Source organism: Canis lupus, chromosome 27 (assembly GCF_048164855.1).
Source record: "Canis lupus baileyi chromosome 27, mCanLup2.hap1, whole genome shotgun sequence".
Classification (NCBI taxonomy): Eukaryota; Metazoa; Chordata; class Mammalia; order Carnivora; family Canidae; genus Canis; species Canis lupus.
In genome coordinates, this window is record NC_132864.1 from 12,253,103 (window position 1) to 12,276,475 (window position 23,373).

The 23,373-nt window shown below is 44.2% G+C and overlaps 1 protein-coding gene across 5 annotated transcripts in view; it reads left to right on the top strand.

Moving 5' to 3' along the window:
* CCDC92 (coiled-coil domain containing 92) overlaps positions 1 to 23,373 on the top strand; it is a 31,604-nt gene that overhangs the window by 5,462 nt on the left and 2,769 nt on the right. For 3 of the 5 annotated variants that reach the window (XM_072802326.1, XM_072802325.1, XM_072802327.1), the window contains exons 2-3: positions 21,668 to 21,814; positions 22,421 to 22,462. In XM_072802326.1, the coding sequence (XP_072658427.1) occupies positions 21,685 to 21,814; positions 22,421 to 22,462 (172 nt within the window). In that variant the 5' untranslated portion in view covers positions 21,668 to 21,684. Of the gene's footprint in view, positions 1 to 11,365; positions 11,528 to 18,361; positions 18,517 to 21,667; positions 21,815 to 22,420; positions 22,463 to 23,373 lie in introns of those variants that run through there. The other 2 variants (XM_072802324.1, XM_072802323.1) reach the window with 2 other exon arrangements.

Here is a 23,373-nt window from a genome sequence, read left to right on the forward strand (position 1 = left end):
GCTTGATCCCACAACCTCTGAGATCATGACCTGAGCTGAAAACAGGAGTCCGTCGCTTAAGCAACTGAGCCACCCAGGCACCCCTAGATTCAGTTTTTAGAAATACTTGTTTTGCACATTGCTAAGAGATGTAGAAAGGTTGATTGGTTTTTACTTTTATGGTGCCATAAATATATAGCAGGGGTTACAAGGTATGGTCTATTCTTTCCAAAGAGGGGTCAGTTTTTTGTCTTTGGCAGTGAATCACCTTTATCTTTTTGGTTCAGTCCTGGTGACCAAACCAGAAAGTTTAGCCAGTGAGGTACTTGCCCACTGAGATGCCCTATTGCACTGCCCCAGGGGAGAGGGGAATACAGTCTTGTTTGATAGGGAGAAAGGATATGTAATCCTCCTCAGCCTCTATGATGGCTTTCAAGTGAAAATTTCATTCCCATCAAAAAGTGGTTAAGTTAGTTTTTGACAGAGGTTTCTCAGTATGGTGAAGCTGTGGTATTAGGACCTGGTTCAGAGATGAGCAAAGCCAAACCTTGTTGAGAGCAAAGGCTTTTTTTATTTTTTATTTTATTTTATTTTATTTTATTTTATTTTATTTTATTTTATTATTTATTTATTTATTTATTTATTTATTTTTGAGACAAAACATCTAAGAAAGAACAAGTAAAGCCACAGATGAGGGCTTTTTGGAGAAAGGTAGGTTGAGTGCTGTCTGTTGGAGGTGTTCTCTGGTCTCATCCATGGTTGTAGAATGGAACTCAGAGCAGTTTGGACCCATCATTAGCTAATTCTAGGACAATGGACTGAATTCTACCCACTAATAGGCTATGACTGGAGTAGAGTGCTTTTCAAAGGAAATTCAGGACACCACCAAGAACTTCCTGAGCAGGTTATCATCCCATGTCTGAAGCTTATATGGGAGATATGACCCATCCCTGGACCTTGGAGGAGCACTAAGTGCACTTAGAAGTTGTTAAATGGTTGAGCTGGTTGGTATCTTCCTACCAGAGCCTCCATGAGTCCAGCACATTAGTACCACTAACCCCACAGAACTGCAAGTCCCTGTAGGAAAGTTGAAATGATACTGTGGACTGATGATCCCTGATGTAAATCCAGTTACCCGGGCTTCCAGCACCTATAACTGAAGCACTTGGACACCCTTTATCTACACTTCCTCTCGTAAAACCCAGATCCATCCAGAATACTAATATTTATGCATTGGAGGGTAACCAGGAATCCTATGAGCCTACTCATTTTTTGGGTGAAAGTCCCAGATTTTTGTTAAAACTCTTGTGTTCATAACCCATAGGTAGGACATCTATCCAGCCACAGCAGTCCAATTTCTGTAAAATCCTGCCAGGTCATTTCTTTCCATTTCATCTTGAGAATTCACTACCTCTTTTTATTCTGGGTGATACAGCCAAAGGCCTTGATGAGTACGTAGGGCATTAGAGCACTATTTACAATCTGACCTGTGAATTGTGGTTTCCTGTTAGACACAGTTATTATGCCAAATCTGGACATAGAATATTTCAGAAGTCCTTTTGACAGTCATTGTGACAGTCTTTGTATGTGGGTAGTTTCTACATCTGGTATAATTGCTAAAATGTTCATATTAAAACCATTTAACTCATTTGGATAAATCTAATTTGCTTTCCAAAAGAGTTTATTTATTTGAGAGAGATAGTGAGAGAGAACATGAGCAGGGACAGGGGAGAGGGAGAAGCAGGGCTAGATCCCAGGACCCCAAGATCATAACTTGGGCTGAAGGCAGACGCTTAACCGACTAAGCCACGAGGTGCCCCATCTAATTTGAATATATGTTTACAAATGCCCCCCTCCAAAGGGACAGATAAGCCACTCTCTTTGTCTTTATGGTTCTTCTCTCCCACCCCCTCTACACCCACAATGTGAGCCTGACAAATAGGACAGCTCATATAATACTGTTGAGCTACGGTGGAAAATTTGGAGCATACAATTTGTGTCTAATTATCCCTAGCATCCTTTTCCATGTGCGTACCAGGCTATGGAACAAGATGAGGGAACTCAGTCCTTTGGAGCCACCAAGGAGCTGTCTAGCAGATGGTCTGGTTGGGAAGACTCCCTGCTAGACTCAAGACGCCCTTTGCTGCAGGGCCTGGTCTGGGACAGGGACAGCAATGGGGTAGAGCTTCCAGAGGAAACTAGTCAGTCTGAAAAGGATGAGTGGTGATAAATAGCTGTGACCACATTATTCACCAAAAGAAAAATAGTTCTAAAGCAACCCCCAATATAGGGTAATATGAGCACCATTAAAAATGAGTTCCTTGGGCAGCCCCGGTGGCGCAGCGGTTTAACACCACCTGCAGCCCGGGGTGTGATCCTGGAGACCCGGGATTGAGTCCCATGTCGGGCTCCCTGCATGGACCCTGCTTCTCCCTCTGCCCGTGTCTCTGCCTCTCTCCCTCTCTCTCTGAATAAAAATAAATAAATCTTTAAAAAAAAATGAGTTCCTTACCAAGTCAGGAGGCTCACTATTTTCGCAACTGTCCAGAGTCAGAATGAGAGTCAGAAAAAAAGTGAGGAGGACTAGTGGGATTGCATATTCCATTGAGGACAATGTGGGTTTTAAATGTTATTGGATGTATCAGATTTCCATAATACATCAATTGATTTTACCATCTTAATTTGAGTTAATGAACAAGTGCTCAAAATGGGGTGCCTGGGTGGCTCAGCCAGTTGGGTATCCAACTCTTGGTTTTGGCAGGACCGATCTCAGGGTCATGGGATCAGGCCCTGTATCCAACTCTGCTCAGCAGGGGTTTGCTTGAGATTCTCTCTGTTTCTCCTCCCCCTCCCCCTGCTGAAATGAAAAAATCTTTTTTTTTTTTTTTTTTTTAATATCCAGTAGATGACCCACAGGGGTTGTGAGGAGATAAGGTATGGTTTTTCCCATTTTAATTTTAGTTTCTTTACATGTCTTCAGGTAAATATAGAGTATTAACTAATTACCTCAGTGCTCTTCTAGTCCAAAAGGAATTAGGGATTTTAGAAAACATGGACAGTTTACATTAACATTAACGCAATTGTTGACTAAGAATTTGTCAGAGAAATACGGTATCTTAGAACATTACTCAGCTAATGGAAGTGGAGTAACTTTATAAGTTAGCATAATAATGTCTAAGATTTTTAAAAGTAAATTATACTAGTTTCTTAAGTTGTAGTTCACTTACAGTTGTGTGCTCGTTTAGATTTACTAACTCTTTTTTTTTTTAAAGATTTTATTTATTCGAGAGAGGCAGAGACACAGGCAGAGGGAGAAGTAAGCTCCATGCAGGGGGCCTGAAGTGGGACTTGATCCCAGGACTCCGGGATCATGCCCCGAGCTGAAGGCAGATGCTCAACCACTGAGCCACCCAGGCGTCCCAAATTTATTAACTCTTAAGTGATGGTTTGGAGGACCATGAGCTGATCCATATGACAAGTGTAGGGATTCATGAAGTACAATTTAATTTAGCTTTTGTGCAAAATTCTTGCTTTTCTGTATGAATTAGTATGTGCAGGGCTGTCTGTCCCTCCTCACTCTAGCATGTGGTGACAGCAGGATTTGTATCTGTCTTATTCATTGGTGTATTTCAATGTCCTTCCTGGTGGCTGGCTTAGAGGTACTCAGAGAAGGGGGTTTCCCTTATTGAAAGAATGAAGTGTGATACTTTATATGTCCCCTCCCCTGAGGAAAATAGGACCTTCCTTTACACCTCCAAAATTACAAAACATTGTGTGAGAGGATTTGCCTCAAGGACTAAGGACACTTGAAGAATTTAATTCCATTTTATAATCTTCCACATTATTTTGAAATACTTTAATTCTTGTTCTTAATATAGAAGCTTTTTTAAAGAGATAAATAGCTTTTCTTTTTTTTTTTTGATAAATAGCTTTCAACTTGCACCTGTATCTTCAAATTTTATTTTTAAACTGGGATTCTTAAAACCCAATTGTTTGTACTTTGCAAGAGACCTTTTCCAAGTAGAAAACCATTTTATTTTTTTTATTTTTTTAATTATGATAGTTGCACAGAGAGAGAGAGAGAGGCAGAGACACAGGCAGAGGGAGAAGCAGGCTCCATGCACCAGGAGCCCGACGTGGGATTCGATCCCGGGTCTCCAGGATCACGCCCTGGGCCAAAGGCAGGCGCCAAACCGCTGCACCACCCAGGGATCCCCGAAAACCATTTTAAGATTTACCAGCTTAACACTAATTTCTTTAATTTTTCCAATACATTTGTGCAAATAACAAAGTTTAAATTATGGCTCTTTTTATAAACAGCACTTCCTGGTAATCATGGAGCCTGTCCTTTCATTTTTCCCAGCTTGAAAAGCTTTTTGTAAAGTGCTACTATACATAAAATATTAGGAGTTTTGGCATGATTTTATAAATTTCTTTGGAGTCCTTAAAATCCTTTCAGGATTCATATAAGCATTTAGCGGTCTTCTTAAAAACAGGAATTCCTTTACATTCAAGAAGTGTTAAATCTTTCAAACATCACAATTTCCTAGAGATTCACTAACTGTTCTAGACCAAAGTACTCCCATGGAAAGTGTATATTGGGTCAACTTTGATATGTCCATTTATCATCTCTAAAAATATCATTTTTATAAGCATAATACTGGAGTCCCTATTTGGGGGTTCCAGAAATTTCTCACATTCACCCTCTCCACTTCTCAGGTCATTTAAGCATTTATAGGAAAAGACAATATCTTAGAAGATACTACTACTTGCCAAATAAAAAGAGGAAAATTATTATCTTCTTAGGCAAATTGGAGTTTACATGCAACCCTTTTCTTCCAAGCAAAAGAAAGAAAGGATATTTCTGACTAGCATGGTGAGGCGGGTGAAGCACCACCTCTTTGGAGGAGCTTGAAGATGTGAGGAAGACACTCACATAGATGCCCTAGTCATCTCATACTGCAGCTGCTTTTCCTTCAGGGCTTTTCCTTCAGGGCATGTTGCGGAAAGAATGCCACACATGGCTAAGCTTGTCCCTCCTAAGAGCTCCAACCACCCAGTTTACTGGCAATCCAGGAGACCCAAGGAAAGCAGAGTAAACCTCAGTCAAAAGGAAAAAAAGCCCTGTCTCCAATTAAATTGACTGGAGCCCAGGGTTTCTCAACCACAGAGCTGCTATTTCAGGCTGGATCATGCTCTGTTCTGAGGGCTGTCCTGTGTATTGTAGGCCATTTTGCAGCATGTCTGACCTCTACCTATTAGATGCCAGACGTGCCCTGTACCTGATTGTGAAAACCCAAAATGTCCACAGGCGAGAACCACTGCTCTAACTGGGTCACACTCTCAAATGGAGTCAATCAAGAGGATGGAATTTCCTGTGTTTTTCCTTTAGTTGTGACTGCTTACAGTTGTCTCAAATCATAACATTCACACACGCATCAGCCACCAGACAACGACTGTTTAAACAAAAGCTGCTTATGGAGAATAGGTTAGAGTCCAATTTGTAGAACCAGGCCAGCTCTTCACCAAGACCCAAATGCGCACCGCTTTTCCCACTCCCTGCTGGGTTATACTTGCCTCAGCAAGGATGCACCCTCTTCTTTCTACTCCCCCATTCTGTTTAGCCATCTGAGTGTGACACTGACTGTTGATGTGGATGGACACAGTCAAACTCCATCCAGGAATCTGTCAGCATCTACGTTTATTTTAATCTTCTGTAGGAAGAGAGAAATCCCAGGCCCCTCTCTAACCAGAAAACCTGAAAGGTTTCTATATCTTCATATAAGAAATGTCACTTTAAATTGTATTATTAAAACAATAAATTATCAGTGAGGCAACCAATTAGAAAAGCAAACTTTCAGAAATCAAAAGTTATATTTTAAGTGAATTAGCAATAACCTCTAAAGTCCAGATGTCTTAAAATACTTGTTTGGTAGTGAAACAAGTGTACATTTCTACACAGGAGGGCAGAGTAAGATTGTAGATCTTTAACAGAACTAGCTTCTGAACCCAGATACAAAGGAGTGTCTGTTTTTCTGCAGCTTTAGGAGGAAGGAAATATTTTCTCTTATTCTGGTATTGTTTTTTTCATGAGCAGTGTCTTCAAGAATAAGCACTGGACTTCTAGTTAGCATCAAGCAAAAAAAAAAAAACTGAGAAGCTTAAAACTTAAAATATGGGGAAGGAAAAGGGCAGTAGAGGACTTTGGACAAGTGGAACATAGGGCAGGTGATGTTCTGCCTCTGCAGGAAACACACTCTGAAGCATTCGTGGGTTATTGCCTTCATCTAGGCTGAGTAGCGGAGTCCGTGGCTAAGGACGTGGCCTTGGAGTCATCCCAGTTGGGGATGAAGCCCAGCCCTGCCACTTGCTAGCTGTGACTTCAAGGAAGTTACTGAACTCGTAGAAGCTTGTTTGTGAATGTGTAAAACGGGCGTAATAGTGTCTGCTCCTTAGAGTATGTAAAAAGGGCATCGCTTGGCAAAAGGCGTGAAAGCACTCCATGCAGGTGTTTCTGTGGGATACCCAATTCCCCAGAGCAGGAAGACGTGCTCTCAGGGCTCCTGCCTTCCATAATCATGCCCCACCGGACTAAACACTCTATAGCCAAGGTTTTGCCTCTGTTGGACAAAATTTCCGTTTTCCCACACTTTCTCTTCTTCCATCTCTACTTTTCTGAGAGGCTTTTAATAAGCAACTGAAATCCAGCCCTGGCATTTCTATCTAACCTTATTTTCTACAACTCCCCAGAATATTCTTTCCATGTTCAACATGGCCTCATGGCTGCTCCTAAAACTCCATGTTTACCTCATCAGAAACGTCCTCTTCCTTGTGAACCTGTCCCCTCTTCAAAACAAAACCATCTCTGCCCAGGGAATCCTCCTCTCAGCGCTCACTAGGCACCTTCTCATGGGACAGGAATGCCCAGATGACCAGGACCAGACCTCCCAGGGCTTTATCCACCTTGTGTGGGAGACAGGCAGGTAACTAAGAAAGCACTTCAGGCTGTGTGGTAGGCAATGTTCATGCCCAATGTTACCCTTCCCCTGGTCCCTGTACTTGGCATGTACCTCATAAGGATTTCATTACACTTTGTTTTCTTTGTACTTTAAGTGGTTGAGTCACACAGCCCCAGTAAATGGTAGGCATGAGACTGAAGACACAGTGGGCCCTGAGGAGCATATGTTGGCTTGATATTTAACCTCTAGGTGCACATTTAAAAGGAGGAGGGGTTGCTTGGTCTACTCTAACAGGCCTTGTCAACTACAAAAGATTAAAAAAAAAAAAAAAACCTATGATGATGTCCAGCTGCTGGCACTCACTGTAACCTCTTGGTGATTCGAATGGCTCTCAGGGTTTTAGAACTCTTGTAACAATGCATTTTTAAATTGGGAAATCTCACAATAGAAATAAAGAATTGTCCTGTGAACAGAGAACTTGCTGCATTGTCCACATTTTTCTCATGTTGCTGCAGACCAAGAAAAGCTTCATCGAAGCTTGCCTTTAGTGTTTCATCATTGCCAAGTCTCTGACTCCTCTGAAAAGTTCCTCCGGCATGAACTAAGACCTTGACTTGCAGGTGGCACAGCCACATCCTAAGTTTGATGCCATGCCAGTGTCAGCACCAAAAATTGACATGGGGGATCCCTGGGTGGCACAGCGGTTTGGCGCCTGCCTTTGGCCCAGGGCGCGATCCTGGAGACCCAGGATCGAATCCCACATCGGGCTTCTGGTGCGTGGAGCCTGCTTCTCCCTCTGCCTGTGTCTCTGCGCCTCTCTCTCTCTGTCTGTGACTATCATAAATAAATAAAAATTAAAAAAAAAAAAAAAACAAAACAAAAAAACAAAAATTGACATGGTGGCTCATAACAGAAGTAGCTTTTCCACAGGTAAATAAGCTGCCCCAACAAGATCCTGAGTGTCAAAAACTCCTCAGAATATCCTGAACAGGCCCACACTTTCCCTCCTGCTGAAATTCAACTTTATTTCATTTTTATGTGGCCTGATAGTTTTTTGGTCTTTTTATTTGAGAGATTCCCCCAAAGGCATGCATGAACTAGCTATCCCTCCCTCCTTTGTCTTATTCCCATGTCAGTTGGAGAAATAGTTCCACATCCTCTCAACTCACCAATACTAAGATATACTACCTAACGAGAAAGGGTGTCAGACCAGAGATTGGCTGAGAGTACCACTAATTCCCAACTAGAGAGAGCTCTTTCCCAAAGGGCCAGCTCAGATTACTAGAGGGAGGCATTCATTATTCTCAGTGCTAGTGATATAGCAGGGAACAGACAGAAAGGCCCTTGTTCCCATGGAGTTTACATTCTGGTAACATAAGGAAGATAAATAAATGACCGAATTGTAGGTAGTGATAAATGCTAGGGAGACATAGCACAGTAAAACTGTTCAATCGTTCTGACAGTACAAAGCGAGAACAGGCCTATAATGGTGTCTTTGGGTGCCCAGGAAACCTGTTTGGGTGATTCTCCACATTATAGTAATAATGGTAGGAAGCCTACAGTTCTAGGTGTTGTTCTAAATGTTTTACATCTCTGTTGCCCAGTATGAAACCTCTGGCCATATGGGGCTATTTAAATTTGAAATAAATCAGAGTAAATACAGGGGGAAAAATTTATTTCTCAGACCTTCCAGCTACATTTCAAATGCTCACTGTGGCTAGTGACTGGACAGCAGAGAATAGACTGTTTCCATCATCGCCCTAGGTTTTGTTGGATAGTACCTCCTCGGAGGAGCTCATTTCATTTTCATAACAACCCTGATAAAGTGGGTACTGCTTTCCCATTTTGCAAATAATGATAGTGAGGCACAGAGAGCTAGGCATGGCTTTTCTAAAGCTAGGATTCAAATTGTGGCCATTTGAGAATTAATCCTCAGATTAGCTGTCCTGCTGCATCGCTGGGGCTCATTAGATGACTGGAACTCCTCTAGGCAGTCCACTTTCACTGGAGTGCAACTGGTGGAGGAGGTTAAACCTTGGTAAAAATCGCATCATTGGATGCTTTAAGACTCATAGAAAAGAAATTCTGAGCCAAGAGCTAGGTCTTTCCTGTAAAATGTAGGCTTGTATTAGCACAACTCCTTCCTTGGAAGAAAAGAGGGAGCTAGATAATACCAGATTAATGTGTGATATCTGTAGAGCAGATCATCTAAGCTGCCAGTGCCTGTTTCCCAACAGTTAGGAAGACAGTACTCACTCCACAGGACTTGTGAGGATCTGGTGAGGTGCGACATAGATGGCACTCAGCACAATGCCCAGCACCTGTTATGCTAGGTGAGCGGCGGCAGCTGTCACCACCATCATACCTGCCCCATTCTCCAATGGCTACTGGAGTGGGAAGCTCCATGGTGCATGGTGACGCCTTCTCCTGGAACTGCCATGAAACCTGGTTCCAAACACCGTACACTGGAATTAAAGAACACCAGGAAGGCCTGGGGCAGAGAAGATGTCCCCTTTGGAAACAAATCTACATTTAGTTCATATACACAGTGCTTGTAAATTGAGGCAAGTGTCTTTACTCCTCTGAGCCTTCGTTCCTTAAAAAATGGTCATAATCATACCTATCTTGCCCAGTAGTTTCAGTAATTAAATGATCATCTATCTATGAGCCTGGAGCATTGACACTTGGTAAATAATAGCCATAATTACTAACACTTGTGAATGATTTTCAGCTTATGACTAAAAAAATGTCTTTGAGTATTTTCTTGCCCAGATGGCATGGACTGACCCAGAGGCTGTGTTAAGGGCAGAGACAGAACAGATTGTCATCCAACACCATCACCATTAGCACATTGTAAATTAGTGTCTAAACCTTAGAAAATCAGGGCAAAACCAGCTGAAGAGCATTGTGAAGCACACATGAAGCAGTGGTCTGAGGTAGAAGTTGCTTCACACTCACCCACACCCTGCAAGTGAAATGTCCACCTGCATGACCTGAGGTGACCACCCTGCCCAGGATGCAAAGCAGAAGGAAAAACAAACCCGCAGGCTCCCAACTGACCAAGACACCTTAACCAGAGTTGGAGCCACCAGAAGACACTGAAACACTTAACCTAAGAATTTGGGACTTCAAATGGAAAATCTGGGCACCCTAAGCCAAAATTGCTGATTTCCAAAGATGTGGATACATTGGGTGCTTATTATTAAAAGTATCTAAATAGAAGTGAGCCCTGAAAGAGTGTGTCATGAACCAACAATCTAGTTAACCCCAATGTGGGAGCATGGGGTCAAATACAAGAAGAAAGCAACAAAAGACATCTGGAAAAAGTGACAAAAGTGTGAAAGAATTGTGACTTTTAAATGGTAAGGATGGGGGACATCTGGGTGGCTCAGTCAGTGAAGCGTCTGCCTTCGGCTCAGGTCATGATCTCAGGGTCCTGGAATCAAGCCCATGTCGGGCTATCTACTCAACGGGGAGTCTGCTTCTCCCTCTGGTTCTGCCTCTCCCACTTGGTTGTGTGCTCTGTCTCTCTCTTTCTCAAATAAATAAAATCTTTAAAAAAAAAAAGGTAAAGTTCAATAAGAATACTGAACTGTGTTCCATTCTTTTAAAATGCCTTACAAGACACAGTGATGTTTACCCAATTTCTTCTGCTCTCCTCCCATGGCTGATAGCTCATTGATGAAATACAGCCACCCTACCTCTTATTTTACTTCTCTTTGTTTTCCTTTATTTCCACTGGGCTACTGTACTGATGGCTTGTCTACCTCGTAAGATCCAAGTTAGGTTGCAAAGACGAGCCCTGCAATGGCACGCACAGCACTTGTGTGAAACCTTGAAACCTACACTATAATTAGGCAGGTCCACAAGATGGATAAAGGAAGCCTCCTTGAAGAAAGACAAACATTATATGTTCTCATTCATTTGGGGATTATAAGTAATAGTGAAAGGGAATATAAGGGAAGGGAGAAGAAATGTGTGGGAAATATCAGAAAGGGAGACAGAACATAAAGACTCCTAACTCTGGGAAACGAACTAGGGGTGGTGGAAGGGGAGGAGGGCGGGGGTGGGGGTGAATTGGGTGACGGGCACTGAGGGGGGCACTTGACGGGATGAGCACTGGGTGTTATTCTTTATGTTGGCAAATTGAACACCAATAAAAAATAAATTTATTATTTAAAAAAAAAAAAAAAAAAAGGAAGCCTCCTTGAGCTCATCAGCTTCATCTGGCTCTCAGCATTGCCTGTTTAAGGGACAGACCTTCCCAGTGGATCCATGTTTTGTGAAGGGCTGTCCTCTTCTTTGGAACCTAATACACAATTTACTGAAGAAGTAAAGTGTGGGATCCTAGGAGTTATCTCGTGACCTGACATAATAAAGGCTCATTGTGAGAAGAAAGAACTTTATGGGAGTCAGCCTGAAATGCCACCAGTAAATGTGCCTCATTTATTCTGCACAGCACAGGAAGCTCATGGAAAGGAAACTTTGAAGGAACTGAATAATCCTAGGTCAGGACTGTCAGATGACGGGATGGAGAGTCAAAGGGTCACAAAGCCATCCAAAAAAAGTGATAGGAGATGAAGATCTAGGTAAATACCTCCTTAAAAGACCAAGTTTATCTTTTAAAATTATTGGTACTCAAGCTATGTTATTTCATAGAAATAAGTGTCCAATAAAAACAAATATTTTAGGAGCACCTGGGTGGCTCAGTTGGTTAAGCTTCTGCCTTTGGCTCAGGTCATGATCCCAGGGTCTTGGGCCCACATAGGGCTCCCTGCTCAGTAGGGAGCCTGCTTCTCCCTCTCTGCCTGCTGCTCCCCCTGCTTGTGTTCTCTATGTCAAATAAATAAATAAAATCTTAAAAAAAAACAAATATTAGTGATCATCAGAGGATATGTAATCACTTAAATGCCTGGCCACTGTGACTTTGGTTACTGAATTGACTATTTTTGGGCTATTTTTTTAAAGTATTTTTAAAAATTTTTATTTATTTATGATAGTCACACACACAGAGAGAGAGAGAGGCAGAGACATAGGCAGAGGGAGAAGCAGGCTCCATGCACCGGGAGCCCGATGTGGGATTCAATCCCGGGTCTCCAGGATCGCACCCTGGGCCAAAGGCAGGCGCTAAACCACTTCGCCACCCAGGGATCCCAGGCTATTTTATTTTTAAAGATTTTATTTATCCATTCATGAGAGACACACAGAGAGAGGAAGAGACGCAGGCAGAGGGAGAAGCAGGCCACCCACAGGAGCCCGATGCAGGACTTGGTCCCAGGACCCCGGATCTCTCCCCGAGCAGAAGGCAGATGCTCAACCACTGAGCCACCCAGGCATCCCTTGTTAGGCTATTTTAATAATCTTAAAGATATCTACTGTTTACCCTGTTTAAACTCTTCTCGGGTAATTCGTGTGGGCCCATTTTGCAGAAGGGCAAGTCAGAGGAGGTGACTTACTTTTGCTTGATTGCTGAGCCAAATTATGAAGCTGTCCAAGATGATGTAGCTGGGACTAGACAGAGCTCTTCCCCCTAAAGCACAAGGATTAGGTCTCTTTTTTTCTGTAAGTGAAAATCTACCCAGATGCCCCAGAAGGGTGTGGCTAAATATGTTCCATTAGCACTAATGAAACAATTGACTATGTTACCTTTTGTAAACAATAAAGGAAAAGTTTGGCTAAATTAAAGTGTATAGAGCGTCAGCTAATAATACCTTTCTTTCCTTGAAGCCTACACTATAATTAGGCAGGTCCACAAGATGGATAAAGGAAGCCCTATCAGTTATATCAGTTGAAATGGTTCATCTGTTTGGCAAACCATAGGCAGAGATGTTTAAAGCAAGTGAACACGTCTTCTCAGCCTAGGAAATACAACTTAGATTGTGATCAAAGTACTAAGTGCTAAGATTTAAGGAGAATCTCCTTTTTCATTATTGTGAAGAGGCAGTTCTGCATTTGGGTCACTACATCTTTTAGGTTATCAACCAAAAGGCAATTAAAATCTGCAGTAATCACAGTCAGTGTAGAAATGGAAACACTAATCAGATATGACCTGCTTATTTTCCCTTCCATTAAAGGAAAATGTCACTGGGTAGAACTGTGTGTGTGGTAAGTTGTGAGACTTATATGTCCCTAAATTGTTGGCTCAGGACCATTTTGGTAAATTACAAGCTTATTAGAAGTTCACAAGTGGCATTGCTACTGAGTTGTGAATGTTTTCATCTCTAGTCTATGAAATGAGGCTCCCGGGATGGTCCCCAGAGGACAGTCATTCTGGATGCTGTGCAGAAGGCTAGGAGGAGGACATAGGGAGAGTGGGAAGGGCCAAGCAGAGCCACCACAGACCATTGGTCACTTGGCCATCTCTTTTCCTAAAGGCAACCTCTCTTTACCACTTCCTCTTTGAAGTAGAAAGTGCTGAGCTGAGTCTGTACCGTCATTATGCCTGGACATCTACCCCACCCCATCCCAAGCCAGGAGATGGGGATGCTGGTGTGCCTGCTTCCTGGGGTGGGGTCTGCTAAAGGGTGTGAGTATTCTGGCTTTTAAGTGGTCCAGTGTTCTGGGAGGCCCAGTGCACTCCCAAAAGGTACCATGTGATTTCAGACCATGGAGTTCATGCATCTGCCCACCTTGGCAACACTCTCAGTCAGTCTGAAATACAGACTTGCTTCTTCCTGAGATGTTTTCAGATGGAGGGGCTGAGCCCCTACCAGTATAAAGACACCTGACATGGCCAAATAGAAACTCTTAAAGTATGAGATAATCAGACTGCAGAGAAACTTGGTTAATAAATCCATCATGTAGGCCCCTAGTGAGTGCCGACTTCCCAGACAGCCACATATCACATTCCCATGTCTAATTGCCAATCTCTCTAATCACATCTATTACAACTTTAATGTTAGGCTGTACATGGTTTCAGGAGGAAATGGCTGTCAGTGTCTAAAGAATTGTTGACAGGCCTTGTATTTTATGATGGATAATGTCAGAGAATTACCGGAATGTATAATGCATGGGAGCAGGGAAATACTCAAGTGCTCCTTGTGATCACTTTCTGCATGTCTTGGGGACACTGAATTGTTGCTTTTGTAAAAAACAGCCTTCCCATTAATTATTCTTGGTTCTGGTAAGCTAATCACAATTCTAGCAACCCAAGATTACCCTAGAACAAAATAATTAAAATGTGATACTGCTTTGCATCTTTTTTTTAAGAGAAATCACTTTATAATTTTTTCTGACTATAATATATGTTCATCATTAAAGCAGCTTTAGGGAGTATTAAAATAGAATTTTTAAAAAGTAAAAATCATCCACAATCCACCATCTGGAGATAAATGCTTTTAACACTTTGTTGTATATCCTTCTAGGTTTTGTCTCTACTTATATAAATGCAAAAATATGACATTATATATACAGCTTTTAATATACTTTTTGACTTAACCTATCAGAGTATTTCCTTATCAGTAAGTACACATCTACCTTATCATTTGTGGTAATTGAAGATTTTACATGTAGCATGCTAACCTTTTATTGGCAGACATTCAGATTACTTTGTGAGACGGCTACCTCTCAAAAAAAGAAGATGCTTTTTTTTTCTTTGCTTTCTACTAGTTTTCCTCTTTTAGCTTTTAGACATACCTATTTTAAAAAGATGTATTACCTATCCAGCCAGAGACAGGACCCAACAATTCATCTCTGTTTCCTCTGCCCCTCACACTTGTGCTTTCTCTCTCTCTCTCTAAAATAAATAAATCTTTCCAAAAAGTCTTAATTCTCTAAAAACGATTAATAAGATTTTCTGTCACTTTCAAAAATAATTGCACTTTTTGTTTTGTTTCTACTTTGGTTTTGGGGCTTTTTAAAAGATTTTATTTATTTAGAGCATGACTAGGGCCATAAGGAGAGGGAGAGAGGAGAAAAAAAAAAGGAGAGGGAGAGAGAATCCCAAGCAGACTCCATGCGAAGCATGGATCCCAATGTAGGGCTCAGTCTCATGACCCCGAGATCATGACCTGAGCAGAAATCAAGAGTTGGACACTCAACCGACTGAGCCACCCAAGTGCCCCCTTTTTGCTTCCACTTTGTCATAGTGTTCATTCTCTTTACCAAAATATTTCTAGGAGTGCCTGGGTGGCTCAGTCGGTTAAGTGTCTGCCTTTGGCTCAAGTCATGATCCCCAAATCCTGGGATTGAGTCCCATGTCGGGCTCCCTGTTCAGTGGGGAGCCTGCTTCTCCATTGCTTCCCCACTGCTTCCCCACTCTCCCTCTGCTGCTCCCCTTGCTTGTGCTTATTCCCTCTCTCTCTCCCTCTCTGTCAAATAAATAAACTAAAACATTTATTTATTTACTTACTTCTGGAGTGGTTATTAAATGCTTACACTCCCTAGAAATGATGTCGTTTTTCCTGGTGCCCTAATTCTTGGAGATTCTCAACTTACCAATTGAATTTCTTACATACATGTATGAGTAGAAATAGGTCCTACAACGTAAAACAATTTTTTATCTAGGACTGTTGTGAATTCAGAATAATGTCAGTATTCATTTTCAGAGACAGCAAGTTTCCTTTCTCAAAGCGGATATTTTGGATTGAGAGTTGATGGCCTAATTAGTCTTGGACCTTCTTTTAGCTTCTTGTAGAGCATTTTAGATTGTTTCTAAGTAAAAAGTAGGCTTTACTGTCCCTGAGGGTGCCTTGCTCTGCCTAACTCTATTCTCTGTTCGGATGCTTCTCTTCAGTGCACATGGAAGATAAAGGCCAGCAGAAAACACTTCTGTTTGCTTTTATATTTCTCTCTTTGGAGGTCACTAGAATTTCTTTGCTCGCTCATTTCCATACTTAGAATATGTTCTGTAAATACTGGAGGGTACACTCAGTAAACAACTTGGGTGAATGTTTACATAACTGTTGGCAAGTATTTACATAAAAACAACGTAGGTAACATTTATTGAGTGCTCACAGTACCCAGACACTGTACATGATTGCCTTTTGCTCTTGAAACAAGGCTATGAGTTAGATAATGTGGTGATTTCAGTGACAAGATGGGGTTCAGAGTTAATCCCAGGTACTGTCTGCCTTCTCAGGGCTTGTCCATTCTGGTCTTGTTTATCCTACTATGTTCAAATCTTCAGGCTTCAGTTTCTTAATCTTGAAATAAAAGGGGTTGAAATTGCCAGCTGATTTTTGAAGGTTTCTTTCACCCTCAACTTTTTGAGTCCAGGAATCTGCCTAGAAAACCACCTGCCTGCTAGAAATCCCTTCCTCCTCTTACATTGAATGTTGATGCTTGCAGCCTTCGCCACTGGCCAACCTCCATTTTCTCCGTGGCAGTGCCTGTGCTGTAGGACCTGTGGTAAAGCGACCCACGGAGTCCGCAGGAGGCCACAGAGGGCCCTGTCACAGAGCATTGGGATGCTATGGTCTGTTCAGAGCTGGGTGGCTCTTGTCGCGTCACAGGCCTTGCTGAAGGCACAAGAGAGGGTGGCGGGACAGGCTACAGCTGTTCTGATCGTTTGTGGCATGAGAGAACCTACCGTGAATGGGTTATAACTTATTCATGACTAGAATCTAAAATAGCTTCTTATAACTAATTCACAGCTACCACGTGAGTGCTAGTGTGCTATTTTTTTAGACTCTAAAATTATTACCCTGTTTCCATAAGCTGTGTGTTGAGCGAAAAGAAAGTCTGCTTTTGATTGCCCAGGAAGATAGAAGTTTCCCATTTTTAAATGGTGTGACCCTTTCCTATCAAAGCCACTCCATTGCTTTTAGTCTAAGAAATGTGGTACAGGCACACTTTGAAATATTGCTTCTGGCATTTCAAGGAATTATGGGATGAGGTCATGTTCAAACCAGTGCTGCCATGCTGATTAATGCAATGTAATTCTTGTTGAGACCTCCATTCGCAACATTAGGAAGCCTTGTCAGATTATCTGAAGCCGGTCTGTAATGCATGAGTTCAGATGTGAAGGAAGAATGGAAGTTCATTAGGCAAGAGGGCAAGAGTTCCAGATGGAGGGAAAAGGCCAGCAAAGTCTCTGTGTTGGGGGAGGGGGTGGCAGACCAAGTCAGGGAGGACTACAGTGTGGAGCCCCAAGGGGACATTGTGGGGTGAGGCTGGGGAGAGCAGGCCAATCAGGCAGACCCTCTGGCACTGGAGGCTGGATCCCAAGAGCATTGCATGGATGCAACATGATCAGAGCCGTGTTTGCAGATGAAGATGTAGGTAAGATCTGTGTGTACGCTTAGGAGGGATGTTGAAGAAAAAGTAGGTGTTTAAAAGGTGGCAAAAGCAAGTCTGGTCCTAGTTCCTCCCCATGGTAGCACCAGAGCTGCTCCTGGCAGCAGGACCAAGGTGCGGCTTTTTGGCCCTGCACAGACTCATTGCTAAGTCAGCCTCAGTGGAAGAGGGAGTGTGGCCCCGGCTTTCGGAGTAGGTATATGGCTGGACCCCCTGGACCAGGACACACATGCAATGCTGTGTGTGCCTTCTTCCTCCCCAAGCTGACTTAGCCACTTCATGAAGGCTCCAGCTAGGCCCAGAATGTCCTGCCCTTAGCCAGTTTCCTGGAAAACTTCACTGGCGAGCCTTTTTGCCATCCTGGATGGTCAGTGCCCTTTGGTCATTGTCTAACCTGGAGAGCAGAGAGCCTGTGGGCCCTGGTGAGCCTTAGTGGGCCCCAGTAGCAGGCTGTCATTTTGCCCAGGTCTGTTGCAGCTGGAGGAACAGTGTACTCCCCATGCTGAGAGGCCACTGTGAGGTACCCTTCCCCGCCGTGTCAGAGTATTAGCGATGCACACATTTGGAAAAGTGTCTGATTTTCTGTGTGGAATTGAGACCTACCTCCATCTTCAAGATTCTCGCCTACAGAGCCTGAGGGCCCAGAGAAGCTGCAAGGCTCAGATGCAGCATTCTCTGATTTGTGTTTTCCCTTGTTGGTGGGATATTCCTGTTTTTCCTCAGGGGAGTATTACGAGAACAAACAACGTAAGTGATAGGAGAGCACTTTGTGCTTGTACAAGTGGAGATGGCCCATAAATAAAATTATCATATCATCATTTATACATTAATGCCCTGTAAGAGAGGAAAGAACATTACTTTTGAATTAGGATGAGAATTGGACTCGAGCTACTGACAGGCTATTTGTCCTCAGGCTGCCACAGAGCAGCCTCAGTGAGGTCGCAGCTGACGTCTCTCCAAGGACCTTCTGACCTACAAGATGGTGTCAGCATCCTTTCCCGCTCTAGGAGGCAGTCTTGGCCAGGTCTCTAAAACCTGTCTTTAGAATTCAGAACAGCAAGCCTTTGTCAAGCATTCATTTGCTGAACATGTAGAACGAATAGCAAATTAACAGTTTACTACCTAATGAATTTACCACAGAAAAAATGCATATGTGACCTATTCAACAGGTCTCCCTCCGAGATGCCTGTGCCCGCTGCTTTGGCTGGAGTTCTCCTGGCAGAGGTGTGCACGCCCTGGGTGTGGGCCTTGCCCTCTGGCCAACCCTGTGGCTGGGTCCTGGAATGCCAGTCACTTGGAAGCCCATCATCTGCAGCTAAGGACAGTATCTCTGAGCAGAAAGGTGGGGCAGTGTCCAGACCGTGCTGAGCCAATAACTGAAATTGCTAACAGCTCCCAGTAATGCTTGGAAATGAAATCGGATTCCTCAAGACAAACACCTGCAATACAGAGAACCCACAATTTGTAGCAAATGCCCTTTTGACACAGAAAGTGCAGTGTTGTGCAAAGCTGTGCTCTGTGAGTGTCGCCCTCCATTACAGTTGACACACCATTGAGACAGGATGAATGCCTTAGCTCAAGCAAGATGCATTATTCATGGGTAGTAGATGCCCTGTGTTTTTATGTTCATCGATCATGCTGACCTTTTCAGAGATGAGTCATGAATGCTCCTTCATGTCTCTGACTCCCCAAGTGTCTCAGAGCTTCTGAATTAAGCCTCCCAGGACCACTTTCCTCTCTTCCTCCAAATTAGCCACACCTCTCAGCTGTGTCTCCAGAGCCTAAACAAGAGGCTTCCATAGCTTCATTCTTGACAATTTACTGGAAGGATTAGGTCATGACAGGGAATTGTATGTCACAAGAGCTAAGGATAAGAAATTTAAAGCATGGCTTTCTGGTAAGCTCCAGCAATTCCTTGTCATTGAGAAGTCAGTGATACTGTTAGCCTTTTGAGCAGATGGAAAATGATTAGTAGCTTGGATGCCATTTGGAGACGTGACTTGTTTCTTCAGGCCTAAGCGGGCCTGCGCTGTTGGTATGTATCCAACAGCTGGAGGGTGGCCTGCACGGATAGTGTCTCTTCACTCAGCCTGTTACATCAGCAGAATGTGGAGAAGGAGAGAGTGCCAGTCAGGTGAAGTGCTATAGGGTTGAAAACCCCTGTCCTCCCACTGTCACAGCCCCAAATGGAGTCACCATGGCTCCCTTGCCCGCTCTGCATGTTATATGGTCACAGTCTTCCTGTTCACCTTGTGTTTCTTCCCAAGACTGTCTGCCCGTGACAATGGGAAGCTTCAAGGACACATTCTTATTTCTGTGCTTGCCGTGGTGAACTAATAAATTACAGATGTATTTTTTTTAAAGATTTATTTATTTATTCATAGAGACAGAGACAGAGAGAGGCAGAGGCACAGGCAGAGGGAGAAGCAGGCACCATACAGAGAGCCTGACGTGGGACTCGATCTGGGGTCTCCAGGATCACGCCCTGGGCTGCAGGCGGTGCCAAACCGCTGCGCCACCGGGGCTGCCCAAATTACAGATTTAGTACAATTCAAAGCTGCTGATTTCACTGAGGCAATTAGAATGTGAAGGCTTATTTACATCAGATTTAAATGTGTTACAAATAAAATGCAGTACCACACCATCATTGGAACAGGGTGGCCACTGAGGTTATATTTTTACTTCCTGCCTTGCCCCCTCTGGTAGGTTATGGGCACATATCATCTTGTACTATCAGTGCTGGACAAAAGGTTTTGAAATTTCAGTGTTTCCTATTTTCTTTGAGCAAGGCGTGCCTATAAAGTTAGCATCAAGCAGGACGGCAGAGGGGGCTCCTTCTCACAGGAACACACTGGCCTGCCCCCTCTGCCCCTTGGCCTGGCTGGATCCTGCATTAGAGTCAGTGTCCTGCCTCCAGACCACATGCTGGCCAGGTGACATGGGCTCTCCTGAACCCTGGGGTCCCAGGTAGATGTCCCTGCCTGGCCCAGGTTCTGGCTAGGAACCCTTGTGCTTGCAGCAGAGACATGCCTTCGTGGTGGAAACTGGAAGGCTGTTCACAGCTCCCAGTGGAAAAACTCTGTCTGATGGAAACTCCACCCTGGCCTCAGCCGTAGCCAGCTTGAAGTCAAGTTAAAGGCCTGGGAAATCTCATCTTTGTTCCCTAGAACGATCGCTATAATTTACTTAGCCAGTTCTCTCTTGTTGGATTCTGATTCCGGTCTTTTCTGACTGTGAACTGCGCTGTAATGGCCATTGTCATGGCTGTCTCTTTTCACACAAAAGTAAATCTTGTCCTTTGGTCGATTCCTAGAAATGAAATTGCAAAGTCATAGGGATAATATACTCCCAGGCTCTAGACAGACTTTGCCAAATTGCCCCCAGCCAAGGGGAAGTGGCTAACACTGCCACCAGATGCTGTGCTGTGCTGTGTCCCCCCACTGCGTCCCTCCCCCCAGAATGTCCTTTTGTTCCTCTGTACCTGTTCCCTGTACTCTCCCTCCTTCTGGCTTGCCTGCCACACTCTATTTCCTCCTTAACTTTCCTTTGGAGCAAAGCCTGGGGCCCAAGGACATATCAGGAAGCTTCTCCCTGTGAGTGAAGACACATATCTTGAGTTCCAGTTATGAACTTTTCTTAGCTCCGTAGCTGGGGTGTAAATATGTCACTTGCAAATCCCAGTGATGGGTGTCACCCAATGTGGTGATAGTACCAGAGCCGTTCACAGACTGGAAGCCGTTTGAGAAGTGGTGTCTCCTCTGGGAGGGCTCTTTGGCATAGCAAATGAGGAAAAATGGCCTCTAAGGTTCTGCATTTGCAAGAATAATTAAGCAAATAATTCACATTTAGTCTTTTGCATTTTTCAGTGCTGTGCAAGGCGTCTTGAATTTCTTTAGTTGCTTTTCCAGAAAGCCCAATTGACTTCACCACATTTCTCGAGTTACAGTAAAGGCAAAGAATCTGAGGCTCTGAGTGAGCTGCTGATGACTGAAGCCACCGTGGGTGGGAGGCAGGTTTTAGGGACAGACTCCAGATTCCCATAGTCACCACATGGCCCTTTCCCAAAGAAAGATGTAGGGCTCCTCTCAGCTCTGAAATCCAGGGACTTCCTTCTAGAATTCTCCACGCCTCTTCCTTCTGCTGCTTGCTTTGGCCAGCTCTCAATACCATTTTGAGGAAATGTTCACCTCATTGCCCAGGTGCCCGATTTTCCTGTGAGGATGCTGTCAGCATGTACCCACGCTGTCAGGGAAATCTTTGGCAGTCTAGCAGTTTGGGTCACAGTCTGTTGAAACTCCGTGGCATGTGGAAAGACTAGGATTTGGAACCAGGGAGCCCAGGCCTGATGTACCTCTTCTGCCTCTGGAGCCCAGCCTCATGCTGCCTGCAACTCCCCAAAGCCAAGGAGGGCTGACTGCAGGAGGCACCCTCTTCCAGCCTGGCCCCCTCAACCCTTGTTGTCAGGGACAGCCACCAGGGTCTGTTTCTCGCAGGTCATCTGGATGTCACCATGGCAGCCACAAACCTGGAGAACCAGTTGCACAGTGCCCAGAAGAACCTCCTGTTCCTTCAGCGGGAACACGCCAGCACCCTCAAGGGGCTGCACGCCGAGATCAGGCGGCTGCAGCAACACTGCACAGGTACCAGGGCCCCACACGACCTCCTGAGCAGGGCCTCCAGGCTTGCCGGGGCTGTGGAGCAAAGCAGGGCCCGTTGTCGGGACTGTCTCACACAGCAGTTGGCTCAGGAGCCGTGCCAGATTCATTTAGAAGTGGAGTGAGAAGGGATTTCACTCTTCTCTCTGACATGGTTAAGCCCACCATTGCTGGAATCCATTCCAGTGTCTTCCCTCATCTGTTTGCCTAATCGACATGTACCAAGTGTAAAGCTGCAAAGCCATTTCTTGGCATACTGAGGACTTAGAAGATCAAAATGCAATGGTTAGGATTTACAGTGCATTTTGGAACTGATCACCAAAGTGTAACATACAGAGCAAGCTGCTTGCTAACTATGGATGCTGGGGTGTGCCTGAGGGAAGGGAGGGTCTCTCTGAGCCCTACAAAGGATAGTGGCCACGGGTGGTTCCTGCCATTTGCACGCCTGCCACTAATACTGCCAAACCCTGCTCTGTCTGGGCAGAACTCGCAGGCTGATCATGGGAATCAGTTCTGCATTTTTCAGAGCTGATAAAGGCTTTGAAACCTACTGTAAACATACAAAATTAATGTATATGGTTTCATTTTTAGATTTAACATATGAGCTGACCGTCAAAAGTTCAGACCAGACAGGTAAGAATGTCCTCCCCAAAAGTGAATAACAATATTATTTCCCATTATGGCACATGTTGGTGCCATTTGTTCACTAGCTACATATTTAGAAGAAAATGTATTTGCTAGATAAGCCAGAAAGAGGAGAAGGAGCAGGGTCCCTCCTCCTCTGTCCCTCAAGCCTCGCCCAGGACCTGGCACAGAGCGGGCACTCCTGACACACTGGTTGAATGAGCCACCAAATGACTAGACAGTCCCCAAAGGATCATGAATGCCTTTATATAGACTGCAGTCCCAGAAATTCTTCCCCCAAGCAGAATCCTCAGGGAGCCCCAAAGATAACATCCTGATGGCATCTGGGGCAGAGGAGCTAGAACTGGGGCCTCTGTGTCCAACAACAAATAGCTTGCTCCCTGGAACTGAGTGAGGCTTTGGAAAGTGCAGAATCCATACTGGAGTCAAGATTCCTTTTCCTAAATAGGCTGCACAACGGCAGTCATTATTCATGAGTGTGTCCGAGTCCCAATGACAGACACAGACCTTTCCATGGGTCTCAGTGCATGACCAAGCACTGACTTTTCCATTCGTGGCACTCAGGTTACAGTCTCCTAAGGATACCTTTCAGGGGCCCAGATGTCCTTTTGTCTGTGTGGCAGAGGAGGAGCCTGGAGACCAGAGCCCACCCTATGCTGCCAGGTTCTCTCCCCCCTCACCCCCATATCCCTGGGCCAGGATGTGGGCTTCCATGGATTCAGGAGAATAGGGTGTCCTGCACCCCTGCCATCCACATTGCAGGAATCAGGGTGTCCTCACTTCCATGCCCCGTCCTGGCCAGGCTGTTCAGAAGAAGCATGATTCTTGCCCTGAACCCTCTACATACAGGAGGAAGGAGTTCGTATGCCTGATTCCTCCTCCCCTGGCCTTTAGAGAGC